The sequence below is a fragment of the Poecilia formosa genome, unplaced genomic scaffold (genome assembly GCF_000485575.1).
Source record: "Poecilia formosa unplaced genomic scaffold, Poecilia_formosa-5.1.2 Scaffold310, whole genome shotgun sequence".
In the NCBI taxonomy this organism is placed as follows: Eukaryota; Metazoa; Chordata; class Actinopteri; order Cyprinodontiformes; family Poeciliidae; genus Poecilia; species Poecilia formosa.
In genome coordinates this window covers 677,654-702,327 of record NW_006800249.1, presented here as the reverse complement: position 1 = coordinate 702,327, position 24,674 = coordinate 677,654, and the positions used below count along the sequence as shown (strand labels likewise).

Sequence of the window (24,674 nt, the reverse complement as noted above, 5' to 3'; positions counted from 1 at the left end):
CACACACTTTCGCCAATCTTGCGCATGCGTCATCATCTCGAGCGGCAGAACATCATGGCTTCCTCCAGTACAGTTTTCAAATGTTTGGTTTAATTTTATGCTAAAATATAACAATGTCGGACCCTGTTCAGTCGGAAGCCCTTCAGGACCGACTGGACCGCCTACAGGAGCTGACAGAATTTACTGAGACGTGCCAGAAACAGTTAAATGAACTATTTGAAACGCTGGGATGGTCGCAGGAGAACGACGAGGACTTCAGTCAGGTAGCTTCTGCTTTCTATTTACAACCCTACAAAACATATTTGTTTCTTCAGAAATAAATGTCTAATTTACGTATTTGGTCTGGTGTGTTTTCTATTATTTTCTCTTGAAGCGTTTGGTTGTGCCTTTTCTCTGTTGGATTAAATTATGCTGTTCATTTGTATATGCGTTCTCTCATTTGGTAGTGTGAGATTCAGGTTTATTTTGCCTGTACAACTTTTTGATGCGAGCTTTTAAGTGTTCAATACTTAACTAATTTACATGAAATAGAGGCATGGTGTTTTGTTGTTCTGATTCTATTTTCTTCTCCTTGCTGTTGATGTTTTCCCAGGAACCAATGGAGCAATGTCCTTATGACTCCAACCACATAGTCCCAGTCAGAACCTTAGAAAAACACAAAGCCTCCTGCATGCTCCGGAAAATGGGTTACACTGCTGAGGAACAGGTGATGGTCTAATTAAAGGAAAATACCTAGAGAGACACTTTAGACCCTTTATAATCAAAATATCTATTTTTGCTGCCATGCTGCGAATGTTACATGGCGTTCACTGTAAGGAATAAAACAAAAGCTTTTGCAAAAAGAGAGTGGATACATTTTCTTACTACTTATTTGTGGAAAATGTATATTTACAAAAATATGTCTAAATACATATTATTGTGCAAATGTTCAATGGGGGGAAAAATCAAAACTGCTAAAAAAAAACAGTTTTGTATTATATCAACCTAAGAACTTTAACTCAACCAGTCAGCATTTCTTCTTGTTCCAGTCTTAATAAGGAGGCATCCAATGTCTAACTTTTACACCTAAAACATACTGCCTCCACTAGATGTCACTTTTTTGTGTAGCTTGCAAAACATTTCTTTGACTATTAATATTTGATCTTTTTCTGCTCTTTGCATCAGCTCTCAGATAATGTCCGTACTGAAAGATTTATACATGATGGTGGAAAGATGTTTTTTTCTGTCAGAGAAAATGTATATATTTTTATATGATGCGTTTTTGAATTATGTCCCTCTTGTGTAAATGCTGTAATATTTCCTATCACTGTTTTGCAGGAAGAGATGTGTGATCCCTCTGTCTGTTATGAAAACAGAAACATCAAATCTTTTTTAATGGGTGAATAATTTTTGACTACATTTTGTAATTTACTCGCTTAATATTTTTTGTTTGTTTCTTTCAGTCAGTTAATTTCATGTTACTGAGATTTCCTGAAGTTTAACTTTTTAACTTATTATTTCTATAAGGGTGCTTTGAGAAAGGACAATAAAATTATTCTAATTTAATTAAATATTAAGATTAACTTTAAACTGTAAATTACTCTTTATCCCAGTTTCTTAGATTTTTTTTAAAATTAATTTTAATTTTCTTTTTGTAGACAAATCAACCCAGCACCAGGTTATCCTAAAGGCTAGATCTGCAGCTCCACTGATGAAGATGGAAGGAGTCTTCTGGCAAGGTACCTTCTCAACTTAAGAACTTTAACTCAAAACAACCAGTCAGCATTTCTTCTTGTTCGAATCTTAAAGAGGTGGCATCCAATGTCTAACTTTTACTCCCAAGGCATAATACCTTCACTAGATGTCACTTCTGATCTGTGTATTGTGTGTTCTGTTTGCAGCAACAGTGGTGAGTATTAGAGAAGAGATGGGCTCTAGAAAATGCTGCTGCTCTGGTTCAGGCTTGCCTGATAACGTGCAGTATCCTTTTATTGTCATATCCTTTTTAGACCACAAGGTGGGGCTGTGGGACTCTTTAGCGCCAACTTTTCCCTTTACGTCTTGGGGAAGGCACAGTCCGTCAGATCTGCAGAGAATGTTCCAAATATAAATATTTTCAGTTCCTGTATTCATAAAATTGTCTTTTTTAAACGTATCCTACTGAAAATGATCGATTAATTATGATGATAATGTTGATCATAATGGGATACGATGTTTATAATATCTGAAAAATGACAAAATGTGAACAGCTTTAGAATTTGTGGAGGTGTAGCTACTATAATTTGTCATCTGTAAAAAATAACTCAGTGGCATAAAGTCTTGGTAAATAAACTCAACACTGAGCTTAAAGTTTTCTTCTGGAAAACAATTGAACTTAAATTATAAAAAATTTTCCCAGAAATTATTGTGATAATTGTTGTTTTGAGACCATTTTCAACTACTATGTACATAATGGCATAATAGTGCAAGTTTGCCCTCTCAAAAACTACAAAACTTTAATTTTCTACAAAACACTCCACTCTGGAACTGGAAACCATTTTCCAAAATAAGACAAAACAACCAAATATAAATATATATGTGCATATTTTATAAATGAAAAGGAAACAAAAACTACATGCATCCGAAAATAATAATAAAATGGATCATTATGTCTGCGTGAACAAAATTGCCCTACAAAAATATTAACCGTCAGAATACGCATTTTTAATTTATCATGCAATTAACTGCTTATTGTTACAGACTTATTCAAAGCATTCTGCACACTGTTGACACATGCTTCAAGGCCTAAAACTCTTTCAAACTCTTGACGACATCCAGTGGTGTCATGAAATAAAACACCAATGGTATAGAAGATGTCGTGCGTAATCTATCACAACTTTAACTGAACCAGTTGAGCTTATATCACTTTAGCAGAGCAAGCTTCAAATCCTTTGAGTGCGAGTGTCTGCAGGTTTACACTGATTGTGACAAACACTAATTTTGGCCTTAATTTAAAAAATAAATAAAATTGTGCCAAATGAACAAAGTTCTGCACATTTCAGTATGTTTTTTTATTTATATATTAATTCCTGGTTGGTTATCTGATCAGTATTGTTGGTGTCAGGCAGTCAGTTGTGACTTTGAAGTCATCTGGTAAGTGTGAGTCTTTTGTTGGTGTGTAAAACCTCTGTGGTCCTTCATCAGGTCAGTACTCTGGCCAGCCCGTCGATGTGCCGCAGAACCACAAGCGGGCGGTGTGTGACCTCACTGTTGCAGACCGATTGGCTCTTTACGATCACGTGGTCGGCGTCCTCGGCCAGCAGAGTGAGGCTGCGTCTTCCAACGAGGATCTCTACGTAGATTTGGTTTCAAAACTTAAAAAAGGTGACAATCACTCAACACTGGTAGTGTCTTCCATTGAATAAATGGAAAAAATAAATACATTTTTCACTTCTCCTCCAGAAGGTTTGGATAGTTGATTGTGTTTGTTTGGTTCAGATGAACAGCAGAATGAGCCAAAGAGTCACCTGGAGCTGATGGCAGAGATGAGGGACTACAAGAGGCGACGTCAGTCCTACAGAGCCAAGAACGTCCACATCACTAAGAAATCCTACACTGAGGTAAATCCTTCCATCATCTCTTCTACAGACTGAAGTGTTCTCATATATTCCAGTTAAATGCAACTTAAATACCTTATTTTTTAATCAGCTCATCATAAAAGCTTTAATTTGCTGCTTTATTCTTTATGATATAACTTCTTTCCTCACATATCTGTCTGACTTTATTTTTTGGTGTATTAACATTTTAGTAGCCAGGTAGACATTTTTACAAGCCTATGCTTGTTTCAAACAGTTTTTTGATTAATACAGACTGCTACAAATAATAAAACTGATTTAAAGCTTACTCAGTCAAAAATATAAAGTTCTATGTAAATTCTGGGATTTTAAGGCTGAAATAAAAAAAACATATAATTACTAATTAACAAAAGCTGATTTCATTTAATTACGTGTTATCTGTCACACTGAATTTCTATTGATTGTATACTTGTATTCTGTCAATTTGCATAAAATACAATTTATGCACAATACAATTTTATACAAATTGATCATAAAATTAATTTCCTGCTGATGAATGTATTTATTGGAATCGCTTCACTGCATTTAAATACAGTAAAGATAAATGGATTTTAAAATATTAATTGTAATCATCTTCTGTCAAAGCTGATAGAAAAGTGCACAAAATCTGGATGAAAAGACTAAAACTGTAAAAACAAAGAATGATGAGTTGAAAGAGATAAAATTAGATGTTTGTCATTCTGCAGGTAATCAGAGAGGTGATCAGTGTCCATTCAGAGGAACTCGCCAGGCAGTGGAAGGAGGAGGAGGATGAGAAGCACTCGTCTAGATCTGCTCAATCTCCTCAAGGGTAAATAAAAACAATCTTTCTTTCAGTGAATAAATAAATCACTGTTGCAAAGACATAATATGGTGTGTTTTCAGTCGCTGGCTGGATAGAAGACGGTCGAAATCCTCAGAGTCGCATCATTCGCATGGTAAACGGCGTCGCAGCCGAGAACGAAGTCGAGAACGAAGCCAAGACAAAGAGAGGAAGAAGAAGAAGAAAAGGAGGGAGAGGTAAGAAATGACCCATTCAGCCCTCAGTTTGGATTTCCAACATGTTTATTTCTGAGATGAAAATCTCTCATGTGCTTATAAACATTTAGAATAAACATGTTTTTGGGTACTTTGTGTTCATAAAAGAGAATTATGTTTTTGATGCCTCAAGTTTTGCTCTTGCCAGGGATTCCCGATCCCCTGATGGCCACCACCATGACAGGAAGAAGAAGAAGAAAAAGAAAGATGACAGGGAGAAGGACAAGTGAGAACGCTGGCTCTTTAGCATCAAAACTTCTGTCTGCTGAAACCTGCTGCTGTCATCAGTTTATTTGCTCTGATTTTTACAAAAAATGTTAATAAAGATTTGTGCAAACAACCTTTCATTCTGTTTCCTCGTGTTTTCATAGATTTATTAATATGTTCACCACAGTCTTCCATAAATTCCTTTTCCAGAGTCATTCAACAATTTTTTATACTTGTATGAAACAAGAAATATAACATGTGGGAGCAGAGTAGAGGGTAATAATTGACACAGAATTAGATAATTCCTTAAATATCTAAGGAAGTCCAGCTGATTTAGTCCAGAGATGCAGCATGGTTCTTCTATGCTGAAGCTGCTTTCTGGATCTGGTATTTCTCACCCTGTTGGGAAGTCGAAGGTAGAAAACTGAGAAGATCCTGTCAGAACCTGGGAGCCCACTGGATCCTGGAGCCAGACGGGCCGGAGTCAAACCAGAGATGATGCTGTGACGGTGAACAGCCGACTGAGTTTGTCCAGACATCCTGTTGGACATTGGAGCGGTTTGAGGAGACACCATGGGAGCCTCCAGGGATAAGGTGAGAGGAAACGGTTCAGGATGACTTCAGGCTCTGCTTGCTCTACCTGCTATTGTATTATAAAGTCCATTTAGATAAAATAATCTGTATATAGTACACATTTTTTTTACAAAAAACTTTGCTTAGGATGAATCAGCAAAAATAAATGTATGTCAATCAGATGATTAGAGAAAAACATTTTGCTTGATTCTTGGAACAATTAGCTGTTGTATGAAGAATTTTTAAGGATGCGAGAAAAATGACCAAATTTAACATTTTATTGGTTAAATTGAAAATTTCTGCTAGGTAATTTTAAACAGAAGGAGAAAAATAGATTAGCAACGCCGTTGGATCAAATGCTTCACTGGTTTCATGTAAACATTGAATAATTTTAATCTTCATTAAATAATTTTAATTTTAATCTTTTAATCTTGAAGTAACCTCAAATCAGTTTCACAAGTTATCAAACTAATTTCTTCAAAAGTTTAAAACATTTTAAATCCCCGTACTAAGTGTCATGGATCATTTTGCTGAATTACCATTTTTAGCATATTGGGAGAACATAAACATATTTACCTGTTGCTAAGAAAAGTTTTCCTAACCTTAATTTGTCTGGTATTCTAGAAGTTTCTCTTTGTTTCCTGGATGTCACTTTGCTTGATTTGTCATTTTTATAAGTTCAGTACGAAAGTATGCATTTTGCTACATTTTCATAATTAAAATAAAAGGCATAAAATATACTGTATCTTCCACTGAAGATGTTTTGACTTGAGTGTCCCAGAGATCTGCTTGTTGGTTCACTGACTGCTCTGTTCTTTATCCAGCAGACTTTTAAATACTGCATTAATGTTGTTTACAAGGTGAATTATTGAATCTTGGTAGGAAATATCCCTTGTTCTTGTGTATTGCAGTAACACACAACTTATCATTTAATTGAATACAATGATGTTGAGGTTAAATAACTTGTATTTGTTATTTTTGTCCAACCCAGCTTCCTTAAATTGAACGTGAGGTTTTCACCTGGAAGTTGTGGTTAAGGTTTCATCCTCATCAATCATCTGTTTATTGACTTTGAGTTCAGGTCTATCAGCTGTTTATGTGGTTATAGTTTAGAGCTTTTTCTTTAGGCTGACAGTGTAACTTCAGGAATGTCGGACGAGTCTGAGAAAAACTCGAACAGTGACCATCCTGACAAAGAAACCTCAGTCTGTTGAGCTCTCACCCTAACGCACCCTGAGTCACATCTACAGGCTAAAACCACCTTGGTTTCAGTAAAAAAGCCTGATGAACTGGGCCAGTACATCGTTCAGTCTCTTTAAGTTTTATTCTAGTCCTGTAAAAGTTTAAACTTGGTGTCTTTTTTTATATATAAAAAAAAAGCTGTAAACCGGTCAGAGTGGAAATATTTCACAGTTAACCTTTGTTAGCTGTACCTTTACATCATAAAATAATTAAAAGAGCTAAAAAATGTGAACATAGTCAATATTTTTCACTTGAGTGGATTAAAAGACCTTCTGTCTGTCCACCTCCACAGCAATTTGAAGATTTTCAGTAACCATATGACTCTAAATCTGCATAGATTTTTTTTCATTTAGCTCATCTCATTCAGATTTCTATATGAAGATTAAAAGTTGTTATTTCAGCTGAAAGGCCTGAAGCAGGTGTGGTCTGTAGATATTAAATAATTTGTGTTTTCATCAGGTTTCCCTCCTCTCAGGGCTTCTGCTGCTGGTGCTGTGTGTCGCCTCGTCTCTCTGCCAGGATGAATACTCTGGATACCACTCAGGTCAGAGCCGCTCCACGTTCAGGTTAAAATAATCTTTCTGCTCTCACAGTTTGTACCTGACTGCCGTCTCATAGGATAACAACCAGTTGTTAATAGCAAGTTAACTTGATCCACAACCAAAACAAAAATTTAATTGAATTATTGTGTAAACTCCAGAGCATTTTTGAATGAGTGAAAAACAGATAAAGCACAAAACAATTTCACTTTTTTAAATTATTTTTTTTGTTATAAACTGTAAATATTTAAACCAGTAGAGTTTTCGTATAACCAATACTTAAACACTGAAGCTGTAACTTTAATATTATGCTGGGTCAGGTTGCGAACTGAAATAAACTGTTATTTTAATAATTTTTGTCAAATTCCTGATGCATCATTTCACCAGGTGACTTGACTCTGACGTCCCTTATTGTCCATGCAGGTGAGAAGCACACCTATGAGTCGTCTGCAGTCAACCACTATAACAACAAAGGCTCCCGTCGACCCGGTAGGACTCCACCTACTGTTAAGATTAGTCTTTATTCACCAGCAGCAGCTGTAGCGTGCAAAATCATCTTTGAAGTTTTGTGATTAACTGTTTTTTTCTAGAGCATCAACCTGAGCCCACTCAGTACTATGATGAGGAGCAGCAGCTAGTGGAGGAGGATTATGACCCACCCAGGGTTACCATGGTTACCGAGGACATCTTTCCTTTTGCCACGACCACAGAGTCCCACTACGCCAAGGAGGACACTGAGACCATGCAGGTAAGACAGGAACATCCTGGCAACAGGGTTTAAGTTGTTCAACATTTGTGTTGTGACCTAATATTGAACTTATATAAGTCTTGATGACCATGCTACAAATCAATTAAAGAAGAGAAAGCCTTGCAGTCTTATGATATTAAGTTTGAGAGCATTGCATTGAGATATATGCAGAAATATTTGCAATGCAAAATAATAACGGAGCCTCAGCAGAACATTTATTTTCAGGACTATTGTACAGTATTTTTTTTATTCTTCATTCTGTTTCATATATATTATTTTATTCTGTCTTTGTGTGAGTCTGTTTTCTGATACTGCTTGTCACTTTGCTGCTGTGGCACAGAAATTTCCCCAATATTGGACACTAAAATATATTTCTATTTTTTCTATTCTGGGTGTCGATACCTCTGCACTGTCTATAATCTGTCACTAGGAGGCGCCAAAGTAATACAGCACACTAATAAAGTTTTTTTTCTTTTTTTGTACAAAACTAAGTGCAAATTCTGATCTTTTCAGTCACCTGAAGTAATCTTGTTTTTTAATGTTAAAAAAACAGCAACAGTGCATTGTTATTACTACTGTGGTTTTGAAAAATAAATGTTAACATAAATACACCAATGAACATAAATGTCAGGTAGTATTACATTTATACGTCTAAGCAAAATTCAACATTTTAACTCGGCTGCAGATTTTTTAAGAGTAAAATAAATCAGGAAGTCTTCTATGGTATCAGTTTACTGATATTTTAATGGTTTTATTTGCAGGTGCCTTTTAAATACCCAGCCGGACCGGAAACAGAGGAATCGGGAGGCGATGCGGCACTCGGAGAGGAAGGGCCGACTGAGTGTAACTGTGAACCTGGAGAGCCCGGTTTTGCAGGTTTTGCAGGACAGAAGGTATGAAATTATTACGTCATGTCATTTTAATTTTTTTTATTATAAGCAGGAGCCTGCTTACAGTCACAGACAAACCAAGGAGACTTAGTCTTCTGCAAGACGTAAATGTGTCTGGTTTTCAATTATGGACGTTTTTAGGTCACTAATAAATATTTAAATAGTAAAACATTTTATTATAATCCCTATTTTTTGTCATTCCTTCTTGAAGGAAACTATTTATCTGGTAAATAAGATTTAGTTTCAAACAATGTCTTTTTTTAAACCAAATTGATTAAAGATTTCGAGATTTATGTGACTGAAGGAACAGCTTTCTAATATCATTACTTTTTAAATATTGCTTGAAGGTTCTTTGTCTTCATTTATTGCCAAATATTAAATTTACCTGGATTTGATTGTACAAGTGTTTAGTTTATATGTCATGTTTTTGTCTATTTGGCAGGGGTCCAGAGGTCTGCAAGGTCAAACTGGCCTGCCTGGAATACAAGGTAGAGAGGTGAGTCTAAAATCTATCCTGCAACGTGTTTCCTAAAAACAAAAGAAGCAGAAATGACGGTGGATTCAATGTATCCTGTTCATTTTAGGGATATAAAGGAGCTAAAGGAACTCGGGGAAGAGGAGGAGACACTGGACCTGTTGTAAGTAAATTATGCAACAGCAGAGACTCATCAATAATGAGTTTAACCCTTAATAACACTGGTTGCATAATAAGCATGAACTGAAAGTAAAAGAAGGATCTTCAGGTGAAAATGAAACCAGAAGTAATCTGCACAAATAAATATATCAAGGACAGTTTGTGTCAAGAGAAACCAAAACTGATGACAGAAATATAAATAAACGTAATTAATTAATTAAACATAAAAATCCCCATAATTCACCTCTATGAATATGGAAAAAATAAAACGAAAAGTTTCAAAACAAAATAAAATAAGTGTATCTCTATGCAGAAGAAATTCAAAAGACTGAACCAAATGATATTATGTTTAGATCTGATTGTTCTTCGCCCTTGCAGGGTGATGCTGGACCTGAAGGAGAAGAAGGAGCTTCAGGTTTCTCTGGCGGGATGGTCAGTTTTTTGCAGGAAGGTCATTTTGGTGGAAACCATGGCGATGGCTTAGCACAGTTTGAATCTGACGATATTATATGTAAACTTTACCTTTAAACTTATTTAACTGTGTTATTTCACAAGACTTTATTTAAGCTGAATATGTTTGTTAAGGAAGAGAAAACACAGACGGATTGTTTTTCAGGGAGAACCTGGACTTCAGGGTGACCCAGGTGAGCGTGGAGAGCCCGGTCTGAAGGTAAACACACATTTACCTCACACTTACAATGTCTTAAAATAAAATCCACATTATTTTTCAACTATGACCTTTACCCATTAAGGACAAACGTTGAAAGAAAGGACAGTAGATACTTGCCAAATCTAAAATAGTTCAAAGATTGTGCGGAATGACGAGCTGATAGTTTACCTGCTAAACAGTTTGTCTTTAATATGTTCACGACAATAAAGTCTTATGTAAAATAAGAGGCAGAGAAGAACCATCTATTATGAAGTATATTGAGGACAGCAAAAGACAATAATGATAACTAATAGAAACAGTGAGAATACAGAACCTTGTGGTACTCCATCATAAACTGCGGTGAATCAGGGAGATTTTATGTTTAATTAATTAATTATGTTTATTTATATTTCTGTCACTTTAGTAAAGCCTTGTTTTTGTTCAGGGTGATGTCGGTATGGAGGGCCCGCGAGGAGGAGGAGGAGCTGCTGGTGAGACTGTAAGGAACTAAATCTGCTGCCTAACTGGGGAAAGTTTGAAATGGAAATCGATCTTTTCTTGAACTCAAGAAGAAATAATCCAGCCGCCTTTATTTCTTTGAAATGTGTTTTCACAGATACATTTAGTCTGTTGGCTAAAAAATGAGGATATTGTTTTTTTTGTTTTTTTTTAAGTTTCTTAAATATCATCATCACATACCAAAACATAAAACCAAAATTGTATTGTATTGATAACAGATGCATTTTGGGCCAAATTCTGATTATTTGATGAAACAAAGTTGTTTTCGTAGCAACTGAGACAATTCTGGCTTTTCAGTGGTTCTACATGTTAAGGTTAAAGCAGTTAAAACACCCTCCTCTCTCATGAGGTGAAGCAGGTGTGCTGCGGCAGGCGACAGATACCAAAACGTATCTGGAAACCACCCAGAACCTGCTTCACCACCAACCCCCATGGCTGCCGCTCTGTTGACACTAACGAAGCAGGAAAAGAGATGCTGGTGGTGAATTGGGGGGTTTACTGGCCAGCAGCTGAGGCAACTGTTAATTAGTGGGACCGTGTCACATTAGGGTCTCACAAGCTGAAGCTTTGTTGGAATAGAAAACCTTCTTTTGGGATTAAATTTTACTTTCACTTTCAGCTCCATGTGACCACATTTTATTTTGCCTTCACTTTTATATAAGTCAGATTCAAGAAAGTCTCATAATACAATCAACTGAACTACATTTTAAATATAATTTTTAAATATTTAAATTCACATTTACAATGTTTTTTTCTTTCTGTTTTTTTTCATCTCTTCTTAAAACTTTTCAAATTAGCTGAGTTTGTGATTTACAACCAATGAATTGTTTTTACTTATCTTGTTAACATTTAATTTAATCACTGGTTTATCTCAGGGGCCTCGTGGTGACCCAGGACCTCCAGGGTCGACAGGAGGTAAAGGTGTCAAGGTACCAGAGTTTTTGATCTGTACTGGTTCTATTTGCAGTGTAAATATATATTTGCATACATATTAAAAAATACAAAGGCATTTATTACATCTAATACTCATATAAAATTGAGAATTTTACATGAGTAAAAATGTTTAGAAATGATTTGAATTTATATATCATGAAGATGTTTAATCCATATAAATTTTCTGTTCATACTTTTTTAAAACAATGAATGCTTTTGGTTTTTGTTATTTAAATAGTTTGTTTTGTCATTTGTGTGTTTTTTTGTTCAGGGTTCCCGTGGTGACCTGGGTAAGCAGGGTTCTCAGGGAAAAGATGGAAACAAGGTAAAATAATTAACATCTGCAATAGACAGTATTGGTTTTTCTCAAGAATTAAAATAAATGCTGTAAGCATGCATTTATAAATGTACATTTATGAACATATTTAATGCTTAAACTTATTTCTACTTTAAAACAATAAATTTGTGACATTTATTGATCTAAATATAGCTAGCTAATAAGCGGGAGTCATCTAAATCAAATATTTAATCTTGTCTCTCAGGGTCAAACAGGAGCGCCCGGGTTTCCAGGTGACGTCGGAGAGAGAGGCAACGCTGTAAGATAAAACCTCTTTTTACGGTCAAAGACGTGGAAAACACGTCTGAGTGTTTATGTAATATTGTAACTTTTTGGTCAGTTGTGTGTGAAAATTTCCCTTTGGATTTGTTTCCATTACAACTATGAGTGAAAGAATGTTTTTTCCTTTTTTTGTTTATGTTGAACTTCCCAAATAAAGTTGAGCAACACTAGAGAGAATAAAGATTTCTCCTTTTTTCTCCCATCTGTGAATTACTTTTTAACAAATGATGTTCTTCTCCTTCAGGGTTATCCAGGACAAACTGGACCTTTTGGACCAAATGGACCAAAGGTACAGAACCACAGCGAATATAGTTCCTGTATTTTCATTTTACTATTCACTCAAGGTGAAAGTACGTCTAACATTTAGGGAGTTTATGTGGGTGTGTACACATGGTATTTTATAAAACTGCTGCTGACGCCTCTTTGGAGATTTTCACTTTCATAACACAGACCTTAGTATTAATAACTTTTTGATAACTTAGGAAATAGAAAGGTTGCTTGTAGTGTGTCAGACCAAAAAAGATCTTTCTTGGTTTCAAAATATTTTTGCAAATTTTTGTGAACTGTTAATACTGTGCATTACTTTATTTTTGAAATTCTAAGTCATTTTAAGTGAAAAACATATTCTACAAAATGTTGCTGTGCATTTTGCTCAACAGCTGTCTGTGTAGTCAAACCTACATGATGTATATGTTAATATTTTTAATCAGATTATCGGGTGATGATCACTAATCAATTATTTTAACATAACAGACCCAGATATAATATTTCTGAAGTTTTGAAATAAATAGAAACTGTTGTGAAAATCAGATATGTAGGTTATAGTGGCATCTATCCACAGAGCTGTAGATTACTTGATTAGGTTTCTTGATCCAAGTGTGCAAGAAAAACTGCTCGCCACAAATGACAAAGTTGTTAAATATAATTTAAGGTAGCGTAAATACAATTACACACATTTTAACACATCATATCTTAATACAACTCATGGACAATTTGACTGCATGAAGTCACAAGATCTGGGTCAGAGAACAACTTTGAATTGTTTGATTGCTGTTACAAAGGAGAAAGTCCTACTTTTTTATCTAATCTCTTTTCCTGAGTCAACAACTGACAGAAAGAGAAAAATAGCTTTCTGTTGCTTTATCTGATGACTAAAAGTGTATGCTAGTCAGAGTATAATTCCCCTTTGAAGATTGAAGACTGAACATTTTTATCATGTGGATTACTTTAAACTTCTGAAATTATTATCTTGGTGCAATGTAGTGACAAACAGGACAGCCCCTGAAACTTCCTGTTTAAGTTGTAAAAATGCCCCCAAAACCTCTTTGCTCTTGCCCCTGTGTGTCAGAAAGGACATTAGTGTCCATCATTCACTAGTGATGATGCATGTATGATAGTAAGAAAAGATAAACAATGTCAGAGTGAAAGTGATTTCATGTCAGACATTACAAGCACATGGGGTTATGTGTAATGCCGCCTGAAGTGCATTACATTAGTTTCTGGAGTTCCCCTGGCTGCCCTCTGCTGACAGAGCTCTGCATGATTATAGGTACAGTCAACACTCATAAACGCGGGGCCTTGATCTCTTATGACAGGTGCTGTGTAATATCTCCCCACATAATATAAAAAAAGTGTTTGCAGGTTATCCAGCAGACTCATGTGGAGTTTTTCAGGAGCTTTGTGAAAGGATTACTGTGGGTTTCCCCGGATGTTATGCTTCATTTAGAGTGAAAAAAAAACTGAAACTGAAACAGAGATTAGAAGATCAGGATTGTTGTGTTTAACTATATATAAATAAAGCAAAAATGAAACAAAAATGAATCTGAAGTGAGCTCTGGTTATATTTACATTTGGTTTGTGTTAACCCGGTTATCCGGTGTTTTTCTGACACTTTCATTTTATTTAGCATTAGCATACTAGCTACAGATATCCTCTACAACTAATATGTTTAAGCACTAGGTACAATTACTATTGATCAAAACCACTTTGTCATTTATTTATTTAATTTACTATATTCATTTTATTTGAAGGAATATTTAGTTTCAACTTGTTGGGTAACCAGCCACACTGCATAGGAAGCACAAAATCGATATAAAGTCTGATTAATTCATCCTCTCATATTTATCCTTATCCATCTGCCTCTGTGGTCTTCAACTTTACCATCAACTTTAAGATGCTTCCTTGTTCTACACGCCTTAATCAAACATCTTATGTTTGATAGCCATAATGCACAAATTATGGCAATTTGTGCGCGGTTAATTAGTCACTCTAAATATAATAAAAATGAATTATCATTTTAATGACATTTCATTTATCATTGGATCTTAACGGCTGATTGCTGTTGCTGAAATAAATATTGATTTTAATTCTGACAGTAGTCATGCTATCATCAACATGTGTTTAGTAACATTTAAAAAGAAAACGTAAGCTTTTCTTAAAAACTCTGTTCTAACTTATTCTAACTAAATGTGTAGAGATTAACTCATTTCTGTTGAGACCCATTCTATGCTGCTCATTTGTAGTTGGCCTTGATCTTTACTTGCCAAAGTAATTACATCACCAGTGGTTTAGTTTTTGTCTTTCATGTTAGGAATTTTTTATTTTTTATTTTTTTACAAAAGCTTGTATATCATGTCTAATTTCTACTTTATTCTTCTTTATTGTCCTCGTTTCCTGTTTGTTACTCAGGGCTCTAAAGGGTCGGGTGGCTTTCCAGGAAGCAATGGTGACCCTGGGGAGGATGTAAGTGGGTTAATGCCACAAAGTCATAAAACGGGTTTTATCATCTATTGTTACCGTAAAGATCATTTCTTCTTCTCTCTTGGCCTACTTAGGGTCCAATAGGAGTCCCAGGTGTGATAGGAGAACCGGGGCTGTTTGGTGTCAAGGTAACTGAAAATATCTCTGTTGCCTATCAAATAATTATGGCAATTTGTTAATTTATTTATGATAATTGATCATTTTATCTGCTCAGGCTATCAGCTGTGGTGCAAAAAACTTCTTGATTTAACATGACTCAGCTGGGAAAACCTCCATGTGGTTTTCTTTCTGTGGAAGAGGGTTACAGTTAAACTGAAAGCCTCGTTTTCTTAGTCTCTGCCTGCAATTGTTCTCTGGAGAAAACTTTTTGTGTTGCAACCCAGACAGTATTACATTCCACTGCTACTGATGTGGATTTTATTTTCCCTGTGGCACAAGTCTATACAAATCTGCTTGGCATCTTGCCGTAACTGAGTCATTTCTGGAAGGAAGGAAGCAATAAATCGCACATTACTGTATATTTAAATGAGTTGTTATAAACCTGCCTAGGTTATGTTTAAATCTGTTCATGGCTTCCCTTCCTGTGCAGGGCAGTAAAGGCGATCGTGGTGTAAGAGGACCCCGAGGCAGACTGGGCAGACTGGTGAGTTCCTGGCACTTTGAACAGGAACCAAACTCTGAGTTGGAAACGTTAACATCCAGAATTCATGAGAAATTCCCAGAGAGAAACAATGAACACTTGTAATGATTCCCTCTTGTTTGTTTTTTTTTTTCTGGATACTTGCTGAGTCTGTGTTTTTTTTCCCACTAATGATGCACATGCAATGTCCTCTATTTCATTTACCATCAAATGGAGCATATATTCAACCAAATACAGAGGAAATATATATTTTTTCCACCTGCAGTCGATGTCCTCCACACATGACATTACTCCAAACATTTATCTCCCAGACCTTAGTTACCCTAAACCCTCAGCTTCTTCTGGGTGTTTGTTGCTTTCTTTATTTAAGTGACTTCAGTTTATCAATCAGAAAAATAAATAAAACTAAGAGCTGAAGTATAACCTCTATAAGTATAGAAGCATCAATCAATCGTTATCTGCATCAATAACATTTTCACTCCTCCAGGTGTTACAGCTCTTAAAATAATAGGAATGAAATGTGTCAGAAGTGTAATTGACAGTTTGTATCTCAAAGAAAACCATAAATTGGTATCAGCCTTGAAGAACCAGTTTTAATTTAAACCCTCATTGATAACAATAATAAAAATTATGGCTTAAAATGCATTGTGTCTCTGCAACTTATAAACACAGGTAATTAAATATTAGTAGGATTCTATGTATATTTGAGCCAGTATGCATAATTTTGATTCTGTACTAAAAGTTGGGTTCTTATGAAATAACAGAGAAGTTATATCTTTTGTTTTGTTCACTTTTCCTATTTTCCCTTTGTTTTTCCGTGAATAACATAGTAGAACTTCAGCATCAGCATTCTTAGGGAAGCCTTAACATCTGCTTTTAGTTTTAGGAAGTGAAAACAGACTCTTTTCATTTGAAAAGAAACAAATACTTTTTTTTTTACTTTTAGCTGAATTTATTGTTTGTTTTTGTTGTTGTTGTTGTTGTTTTTTTGACTTTAAATCAGATGCATGTATTAAATAATTTGAAAACCCTTTTATTTTGTCCAGCTGTTAGCAGTAAAACCAAAAATAACTTGTAGAAACTGCTAAACATTACAGCAAATGTTGTCTCTCCACTGAACTCCTGTCTGGAAGTTTTTAGTTTCCCAGACAATACAATACTTTATTGTATTGTAAGTTTGTACAATAAAGTAAAAATAAACTAAATACATGAAGACATGCAAAACTTACCAAATATAGCTAAAATACTCTGCATCATATATTATTGTATATTATCTTAATCTAAAATCTTTTTTTTGTTTGTTTTTTTGTTTAACCATCCCAACTATTTTTAGTACAAACAGATTTCAAGTAATCAATAGAATTGAACAAGATTTTTTTACTAGGGTTTCTATAAACTCTTTGTAGGGTTTATGTTAGAAATGTTTAATATAGAAGTTCTTACAGATATAAATTACCAAAAAGTGTTGGACATTTCCAAAGCGTACTGGTCAGCTGCTGTTGTTTTTGGTGTGAATGTCATCATAACTGTGACCTTATCTGAAACCAGAGAGGGATTTCCCCTTAGAGACTAAAACAGTCAACACTGTTTGTTCAGTATGTTTGTTTCCCACAAAGAGGGCTATAATCTTCATCTTCTTCAATTTCTTGTTTAAGCTTAAACTTTTAATTGATTTGAATAAGTGACTCACTGTTTTATATATTGAAATATTTGGTAACACTTCTGTATTCGCTTTCGTCTGTCAAATGTCAGACCACTATACATAATTCCCCAAGAGGCTTCTGCTTTCTTTTGAACTGGCAGCAATGGTGCAAATGATTCTCCATATTTTTTTACAGTTAATGTGAACTGAGATACTGTTATAGATCCTCATGAAGTAGAAGTATGAATCATCTTTTTGTTTTGGTTTTGCATGTCTACAGGCTGAAGCATTTCCCCATATTTCTCTGTAAATTGGCTCAAGCTAAGTCAGATTGAGCAAATTTGTTGGAGAGCATCTGTCAGCATATGTGACCATTAATCTTAAAGAGTCTGAACTGAACCTGTCTGGACTTTGACTGGGCCATTACACAAAATACATTGAAGTTTCTGGTTTTTATGTGACAAAATGTGCAACAACTAATGGGATATGGATTATTTTACAAGATTGTGTATTTAGTTTACTATTGTCTGTGAGTTTATTAATAATTAATAACATCAGGCCAGTATTACATTTGACATACTATGATTTTCAATGTTAGTACAAAACTAAAATCAGTTTGATTTCTTCAATTTCTTTCTTCTCCAGTTTTCTTTTACAATACAACCAAAAAAGTATCCTAATTTTCATCTGTTTCGATATTTTATTATTATCACTGTGTTAATTTTAAGCTGCTACACTACAGTTTGCTGTATAAACCTTTACAACATTACTATAACAAATTATCCAGATTTCAAAGGTCTGTAGATGGGGATGAATGATTTCTTAAGCTGTAAAAACTAAAAAAATGTTGAATAAAGAATCAACTTTGTTACATTTCTGTTGTTTTTCCGACAGGGAGCTCAAGGAGAACCTGGAGATACTGGAATACCAGGAAAACATGGACCCAAAGGTCTGCAGGGTCCAACAGTACGTACACACACCCCAATACAACAATAACAATACAAACAACTAATTAAGTTCCAATCTAAAATAATTTCTCATTAATTATGAAGTTTTTACTGTAATAGGAAGGAAAGATTAGTTGAAGAAATTTGAAGAACTAATTTAAAATAATGTAAAACAAAAACAGTATTTTGAAATATAATGTAATTTTTCTCTTTCAGTTTTATACCAAATAAAATGAATCCTCTTGAACTCTGGAGGCCTACAAATGTTTTATGACAGGATATTTTATTTATTTACTTTATATACTTTTTTTTTACTTATTAAAACGTAAAACCTTTCAAATATTTCCATCTTTTAACTCATTTTTCTCCTCCAGGGAGCCAAAGGGGAGACCGGGCCTGATGGACAGAAGGTGAAGTTAATAAAAACAAATGAAAAAAAAGATATTTTTGACACAAAGCTAGATCACTGAAATGTTGTTTTACGAGATGAAGGTGGATTTATCTGTAGGCTCTGATCTTTGTGAGATACACTGATTGTAAAGAATCACAAATAACAACCAGAGAAAAAAATCCTGGCAGTTAAGTATTTTGATTAGTTATCATGAAAAATAATTGTAAAAACTATGAAATCTAATGTGTAATTTAGTTTAATTGTCTGCTTTTTGTTCTAAAAACTTTGGATTATATTATACTTCCATTTCTTATGGTTCTGACCCCCCAATCAAATCAAAGTCTAAACAGCTCATTACATTTAATAGAGCTTCATAACCACAGTTACTTTATTAGAAGATTGTAGAAACTTGCTTTAAATAATCTATTTAATAATGTTATCGGTACAAATATACCCAAAAAAATTTGGTATAAAAAGACCCAAACAGGAAAGGTAAAAAAAAAATGGTAAAAGAGTGAAATGATCAAACATGGATCCAGCTAATATTTTAATCTTTGTGATGCAAGATAGACAAGATACTTTTAACATTTGAGAAATCTGGGATTAATCCCTGGGATTGACCTTCTGACTGAAGGAGGATCAGCTAAACCTCCTGAGCAACAGCAAGTATGTGGTGTCAAAGGTCATGTTTTCAACTGACTGAAGGAGGATCAGCTAAACCTCCTGAGCAACAGCAAGTATGTGGTGTCAAAGTCATGTTTTCAACTGACTGAAGGAGGATCAGCTAAACCTCCTGAGCCAACAGCAAGTATGTGGTGTCAAAGTCATGTTTTCAACTCACAAGTAGCTAAAAAATGTCACTTGGCCTCGAAGGGAATTTCCCGTCTGTGTTGACATTTTGTTTCTTCCTGTTTTTCAAGTTTTTTTTTTTAAACTGTACTCTTGTTGTAACCAGGTCAGGTGTTGTTTTCATTAAATTTATGACTAATCTCGTCTCCCTTGTTTTTCACACCTTTGTTTTTGTTGACATATCACAGGGTGCAGGAGGCCGGAAAGGCCTGAAGGGGGAGAAAGGCCAGAAGGTAATTTTCATGCCTCATGATCATGTGACAGATCTGTTGTTTTTTATTTCACTTCTCCTTTCCATTACGGGTGTTTTTTTTTACGTATAGTGTATCTCTTCCTTTTTATTTTCTCCTCTCAGGGAGAAAAAGGTGTCCATGGAGACAGAGGACAGGTGATTTGGGGATTTCCAATGCAGAAATGCGGACGTCTCTCGGAAAGCGTCTGGAGTAGGAAAGAGTTATTTGTGTGATTAAATCATAAACTTTAAAATTTCATTTAAACAAAGCTTTGTTTAAGATGCAAGTTTAAAAAATCAGTTCTCATTAAGTTTTAGCTAAAAGCAGACTTTCCTTGATGCACAATTTTCACTTTAATTGTAATCAGCAAACTGTCAGATTAACATGATTAATCAATCTCAGTTTATTTTTGTTGTGCCAATTTACAAGTCACCTCAAGGCCCTTTACAATGGTCCATTTAGTCATACATCCATTCCAATTCCCCCGTTACCAAAAAATACATTAATTTCAGTTAATTAAAAAGTTTTCCAAGGAAACCCAGAAGACATTATCGACTCATTGTCTTGCAGCATCCACTCCTCCTGGATGTAGCGACAGCCCTCATACATGCAACACAGTGGAGAGGAAAATTACTGACAGAAAACAAAAAGTTAACAGTTGAAATAACAAATAATGCAAATTAAAAAGTAGAAAAAGCAGAAAGAGGAAAATTTGTCAATTTGTCCTCCAGCTGCTTAAGTCTATGGCAGCATAACTACAGAAACAGCTCAGGAAAATCATAAGCCACAAGTTTTAAGCCTTGTCTTAAGAGTGGAGAGGGTGACCTGTTTGGATCATCTGAAACAATCAGATCTCTGATGAACGACAGAGCTGATTATTAAAGGCTTTATGTGTGAGAAGGAGAATGTTCAGTTCTATTGTGGATGTCCTGTAGTTCAGGTCAAACTGATAAATAAAGTATTAACAGATTCACCGTGGATGTTTTTCTTTCTAATCTATTTTTGTCTCAAAGCGAGGACCAGTAGGCACAGGAGGCCGTAACGGCGTCCCGGGTCCAGTTGGACCACCCGGCATCCCTGGCTCCAGAGGAGACCGCGGTCCAATTGGTGACCCCGGTGGCAAAGGTCGTACAGGACCAAAAGGAGCTCCAGGTCCAGCTGTGAGTAACAACAGCATAAAGCAGAAGCTGCAGAGGCGAAATATATCAAAACAACGTTTTACTGAAGCTGTTCAAATAATTAAATCATTATCCCACTTTACTAGCAAAAAAAAAAAAAAAAAAAAAGAACAACTGCATCACAACAAAATAACAAAAAAATATTTTGCAGAGGTTTTGGACGTTATTGTGATGTGAAAGCAGCCATTTTTGTTGCATCTGTTATTCTCACCTGCTGAGGTTTCATAGGTTTTGCTGTTGTTTTGATTATTCCTTTGAAGTGGATGATGAAATATGGACACATTTATTCATTTTTACTTATTTTATGTTTGCTTTAAATAAAATAATAATTTATTTAAAATTACTTTTTACTGTGACGGCAGCATGTCAGTTTTCATAAAACCAGATTTTAAGCCATGTTGAGGTTTGCATCAGAATATAACCTGGTTGGGTTTCTGGTCCTGAAGGGTCCTGGTCTGACCGATGAACAAGTCCTGCAGCTCTGCAGAGGTGTAGTCACGGCCCAGTTAGCCCAGTACGCCGCCTCAATCCGAGCCAAGTGCACCCAGGGCTGCCCCATCAACAACCGGACTCTGATTGGGCCTCCAGGGGCCCGAGGACCAGCGGGGCCACCTGGCAGAGCTGTGAGTGTTTCTTCAGGTTCTCATCACTGATATACTGCCAATTAGGTTTTTTTTCTAAATCTGCAGAGCAAGATGGTCTGAGTGCTTCTAAAAAATATATTTTAAAACAAGTCTTTTGTTTGATTTTTTTTTTTGTAATAACTTGCAAATAAACACATAAAACATCTTAATTAGGTTTATATTGCTTAAGCTGAGTTGCAAAAGAATCCCATAATTCCCTGAACTTCATGAATGAATACCTTGATCTGAAAAATAATGGCTTTAGTCAGAGTTTTCCAACTTTGTGGAGGAATTTATTCAACATTTCTGCTTTTAATAACCAGGGCAAAGCAGGAAAAGCTGGAGAGAAGGGAGCCAGAGGTGTTCAAGGACAGAGAGGACTGGAGGGACAAAAAGGAGCTGAGGGACAAAGAGGTAAATATTCCTGCTTACTGCAGTTCAGGCCTTTTCTATTCTATAATGATCAATGCAGAAAAAACAACCATTATTCTGATATACAGTCCAAGCTTCAACCTCTTCACACTTCATTTTGCTTCCTTGCAAGCAAAAAAACAAATAGAATATTTTATGGTAATTTTATTTTAATGAAAAGGGAGAAAAGGTCAACAATAAAATCCATAAATAACCATATTTGCATGTCATTTTGCAGTCAAATACATTTTCCCCACATCAGGAATCTACTTCCTGTAATCGTGTGAAGCAGCTTCAAAGTTTGGAAATCTGCTAATAAACTGATATGAAAATGAAATCAAGGCTCCAGCTTTTCTCCACCAACATACATTTGATTTTTTATTTTATTTGAACAATTTCCTCATTTAATTTCTTTAATGGTCTATAATTTGTTTCCTTAAAACTAGTTTTTCAAGAAATTAAATCTTAAAATATTTTCTCAAATGCCTTCTGGAACATTAAGATGTTTTTTTTTTTTTTGTTTAATATGAGATGGTTCTTTGTGTTTATTTGGGTCAGATCTCTCCCATGGACGCCGTTCTGGACTAGCTCTTATTGATGAACTCTGAACTCTGACCCTAACTAAAGCCAGTGCAAAGCTTTATTAGTTGTTCTGGATTCCTTTATTACATCTTAAACGAGTCAGTCAGAGCTTTAATTAAAACAATTCCTCCACATCAACTGAGTTTATCACAGAGGGCTAAGCTGGTTTGAGTAGTTTATTAAATAAATTGAGCTTATTGAAAACTGCATGTTGTGTTAACTCTTATCTTTGTTTAATATCAAAATTTGCTGGATTTGAAACATTACAGTGTGACAGAGGAGTGAAAACAAAATGACTGTAAGGAAATATTTATTCACACCTCTTGAAATAAGGAATATGTCCATGTTTTCTGTTTCATTTTTTTCCTCTGCTGCTTTATGTATTTCGATCCACAGGTCCGAAGGGAGCTAAAGGCACGACAGGAGATCCAGGTAAAGGCCTGCAGGGTCCAGATGGACCACAGGGACCCAGAGGTAGGATTCTTCTTCTCTCATTTCCTAGTAAAATCAACACAAAATGGCAGAAAACAAAAATTTTCCTTCAAATTAGTAAAATATTGAACTAATTTAAAATATTATTGGAATGCAAAATAAAAAAAATCACAAATCCTTTTCTGAATGTCATGACTTTTTTCTCAGGTGAACAGGGTCACCAAGCAGAACCCAAAGATGGGACGGAGGGCCCACGTGGGCCCCGTGGTTTCCCTGGCTCGGTTGGGCCACCTGGTTTGGTCGGATTCCCGGGTGTGCCGGGATTCTGCGAGATGCGGGACTGTGGCATTTATGCACCGGTGATGCGCAAAGAGCAGGGCCTGGTGAAAGGACCAGCAAGCTCAAGCATCTGAGCCTGAAAAAAACTCCAAACAGAACAGAATTCCTACTTCAGACATTGCAGTTTATTGCAGTAATCTGCATTAATAATTGAGAAAATGGTTTGTGCTTTCAGGACAATAATAGACGTTGCAACCGATGCTACAAATTGCAGCAAGTTGATCAACTGAGAAGTTGCATATGAGCCAGGAAAAAAAAGAATCCTGCAGGAGCTCAAATTCATTCAGCTGAATTTGTTGTGTTATAAACTTAGGAAAAAGTAAATTATTTAAGAGTGATTCCTTCTTTATGTCTAGTTTTTTCTCCTCCAAATAAAGAAACACATTTTATGTACATAATATGTAAAGAGTCTAAAGTTCATGTTTTGTTTTTGTTTCAGATAAACTGATATTTTAACCCCAGGGTCAAGTGTCTAAGTTGTTGTTTCATATTTACTCACTCAAAACAATCAATTCATCACCTCCATCCAAAACATACCTACGACTAAACAGGGGAGAAATTGTGAAATGTTTCACTAAAATATCATAATTATCAGGTTAGTTGTTTAAATAAATCACACAGAGTGGTTTGGAGTGTGCAAAAATAATTTTTATTTTTCCAAAAGAAAATGAAGTAGCAGCAACAAAACAGTTCAACAGTTCTGTAAGGAATAAGGCAACCCTGTATAAAAATTGTAAACAATATAGGGATATGTTTGGCAGGTGGTGAACATGGTATGGAAAGACTTTCCAAAAACAACAAAAAACAATGATAATTTGGACTTCAATACATGATTGGTTGAGTTAAAAAAGTGCAGGGGTAAAATTTACACAGCTTTGATTTTTTTTTTCACTACAAATCACTACAAAAGATAAATAATAAAACAAAGGACAAAGTATAGGCAGTGTTACGTTCTATGTCCATCCTGATGTCAGTAATTTTTAATGCTAAAACAACTAAAACTCACTACAATTTAGCTTAATGCCAGAGTCAGTTATTGTAGGAAGACCTGAGGTGTTTCTGGAGCAGCAAAGAGCATCAGAGGAGAGTCAACTAATCATCTACAATCTGCTGGTCCAACGGAGTCTTTAAAATGATCTAAAGTGTAACTGTGCTTTAGCAATTATTAAAATTAAATACTTAACATTCATTAATTTATTGTGAAAAATGAATTCAACTTTTTGATTGCATTAAAATCTACTAGTTAATAGAAATGAACTGAACTGAAAAAAATAGTTTGTTTTGTTTTTAGAGTCTAGATTCCCTTAAAGTAAAACCAAAAAACTAATCTAAACAACCAAATGAGAGGAAACTAAATGAGAACTTAGGAGATGAGAACAAATAAAAGCAAACAGATTAAAGCTGAGGTTAAAGTGGTTTATAACGAGGTATGGTATTAAAAATATTCATAATAAATAACATAAAAATAATAAATAGTGACAGCA

The 24,674-nt window shown here is 35.1% G+C and overlaps 2 protein-coding genes across 2 annotated transcripts; both read left to right on the top strand.

Moving 5' to 3' along the window:
- snrnp48 (small nuclear ribonucleoprotein 48 (U11/U12)) lies at positions 1-4,957 on the top strand. The gene is made up of 9 exons (XM_007572905.2): positions 1-263; positions 593-706; positions 1,318-1,378; positions 1,638-1,718; positions 3,163-3,342; positions 3,457-3,578; positions 4,280-4,383; positions 4,458-4,592; positions 4,759-4,957. Exons 1-9 carry the CDS (start codon positions 114-116, stop codon positions 4,838-4,840), a joined length of 1,029 nt encoding a protein of 342 aa, XP_007572967.1. The 5' UTR covers positions 1-113; the 3' UTR covers positions 4,841-4,957.
- Positions 4,958-5,156: 199 nt separating this feature from the next.
- On the top strand, positions 5,157-23,517 carry LOC103152448 (collagen alpha-2(V) chain). The gene is made up of 27 exons (XM_007572912.2): positions 5,157-5,411; positions 7,092-7,176; positions 7,595-7,660; positions 7,762-7,919; positions 8,681-8,812; positions 9,252-9,305; positions 9,394-9,447; positions 9,822-9,875; positions 10,060-10,113; positions 10,538-10,591; positions 10,961-11,092; positions 11,487-11,540; positions 11,816-11,869; positions 12,087-12,140; positions 12,408-12,452; positions 14,852-14,905; positions 14,998-15,051; positions 15,513-15,566; positions 18,100-18,171; positions 18,527-18,562; positions 19,581-19,625; positions 19,748-19,780; positions 20,639-20,785; positions 21,250-21,426; positions 21,750-21,840; positions 22,816-22,893; positions 23,059-23,517. The coding sequence occupies exons 1-27, from the start codon at positions 5,391-5,393 to the stop codon at positions 23,262-23,264; spliced, it is 2,118 nt and encodes a 705-aa protein (XP_007572974.1). The 5' UTR covers positions 5,157-5,390; the 3' UTR covers positions 23,265-23,517.
- The last annotated feature ends 1,157 nt before the right edge of the window (positions 23,518-24,674 follow it).

Bases quoted from the DNA above. Each gene is read 5' to 3' on its own strand.
- snrnp48 (XM_007572905.2), top strand. From the start codon at position 114: ATGTCGGACCCTGTTCAGTCGGAAGCCCTTCAGGACCGACTGGACCGC. The intron at 264-592 runs GTAGCTTCTGCT...ATGTTTTCCCAG, and splicing joins ACGACGAGGACTTCAGTCAG to GAACCAATGGAGCAATGTCC. The intron at 4,593-4,758 runs GTAAGAAATGAC...TGCTCTTGCCAG, and splicing joins AAGAAGAAAAGGAGGGAGAG to GGATTCCCGATCCCCTGATG.
- LOC103152448 (XM_007572912.2), top strand. From the start codon at position 5,391: ATGGGAGCCTCCAGGGATAAG. The intron at 9,876-10,059 runs GTCAGTTTTTTG...ATTGTTTTTCAG, and splicing joins CAGGTTTCTCTGGCGGGATG to GGAGAACCTGGACTTCAGGG. The intron at 12,141-12,407 runs GTAAGATAAAAC...CTTCTCCTTCAG, and splicing joins TCGGAGAGAGAGGCAACGCT to GGTTATCCAGGACAAACTGG.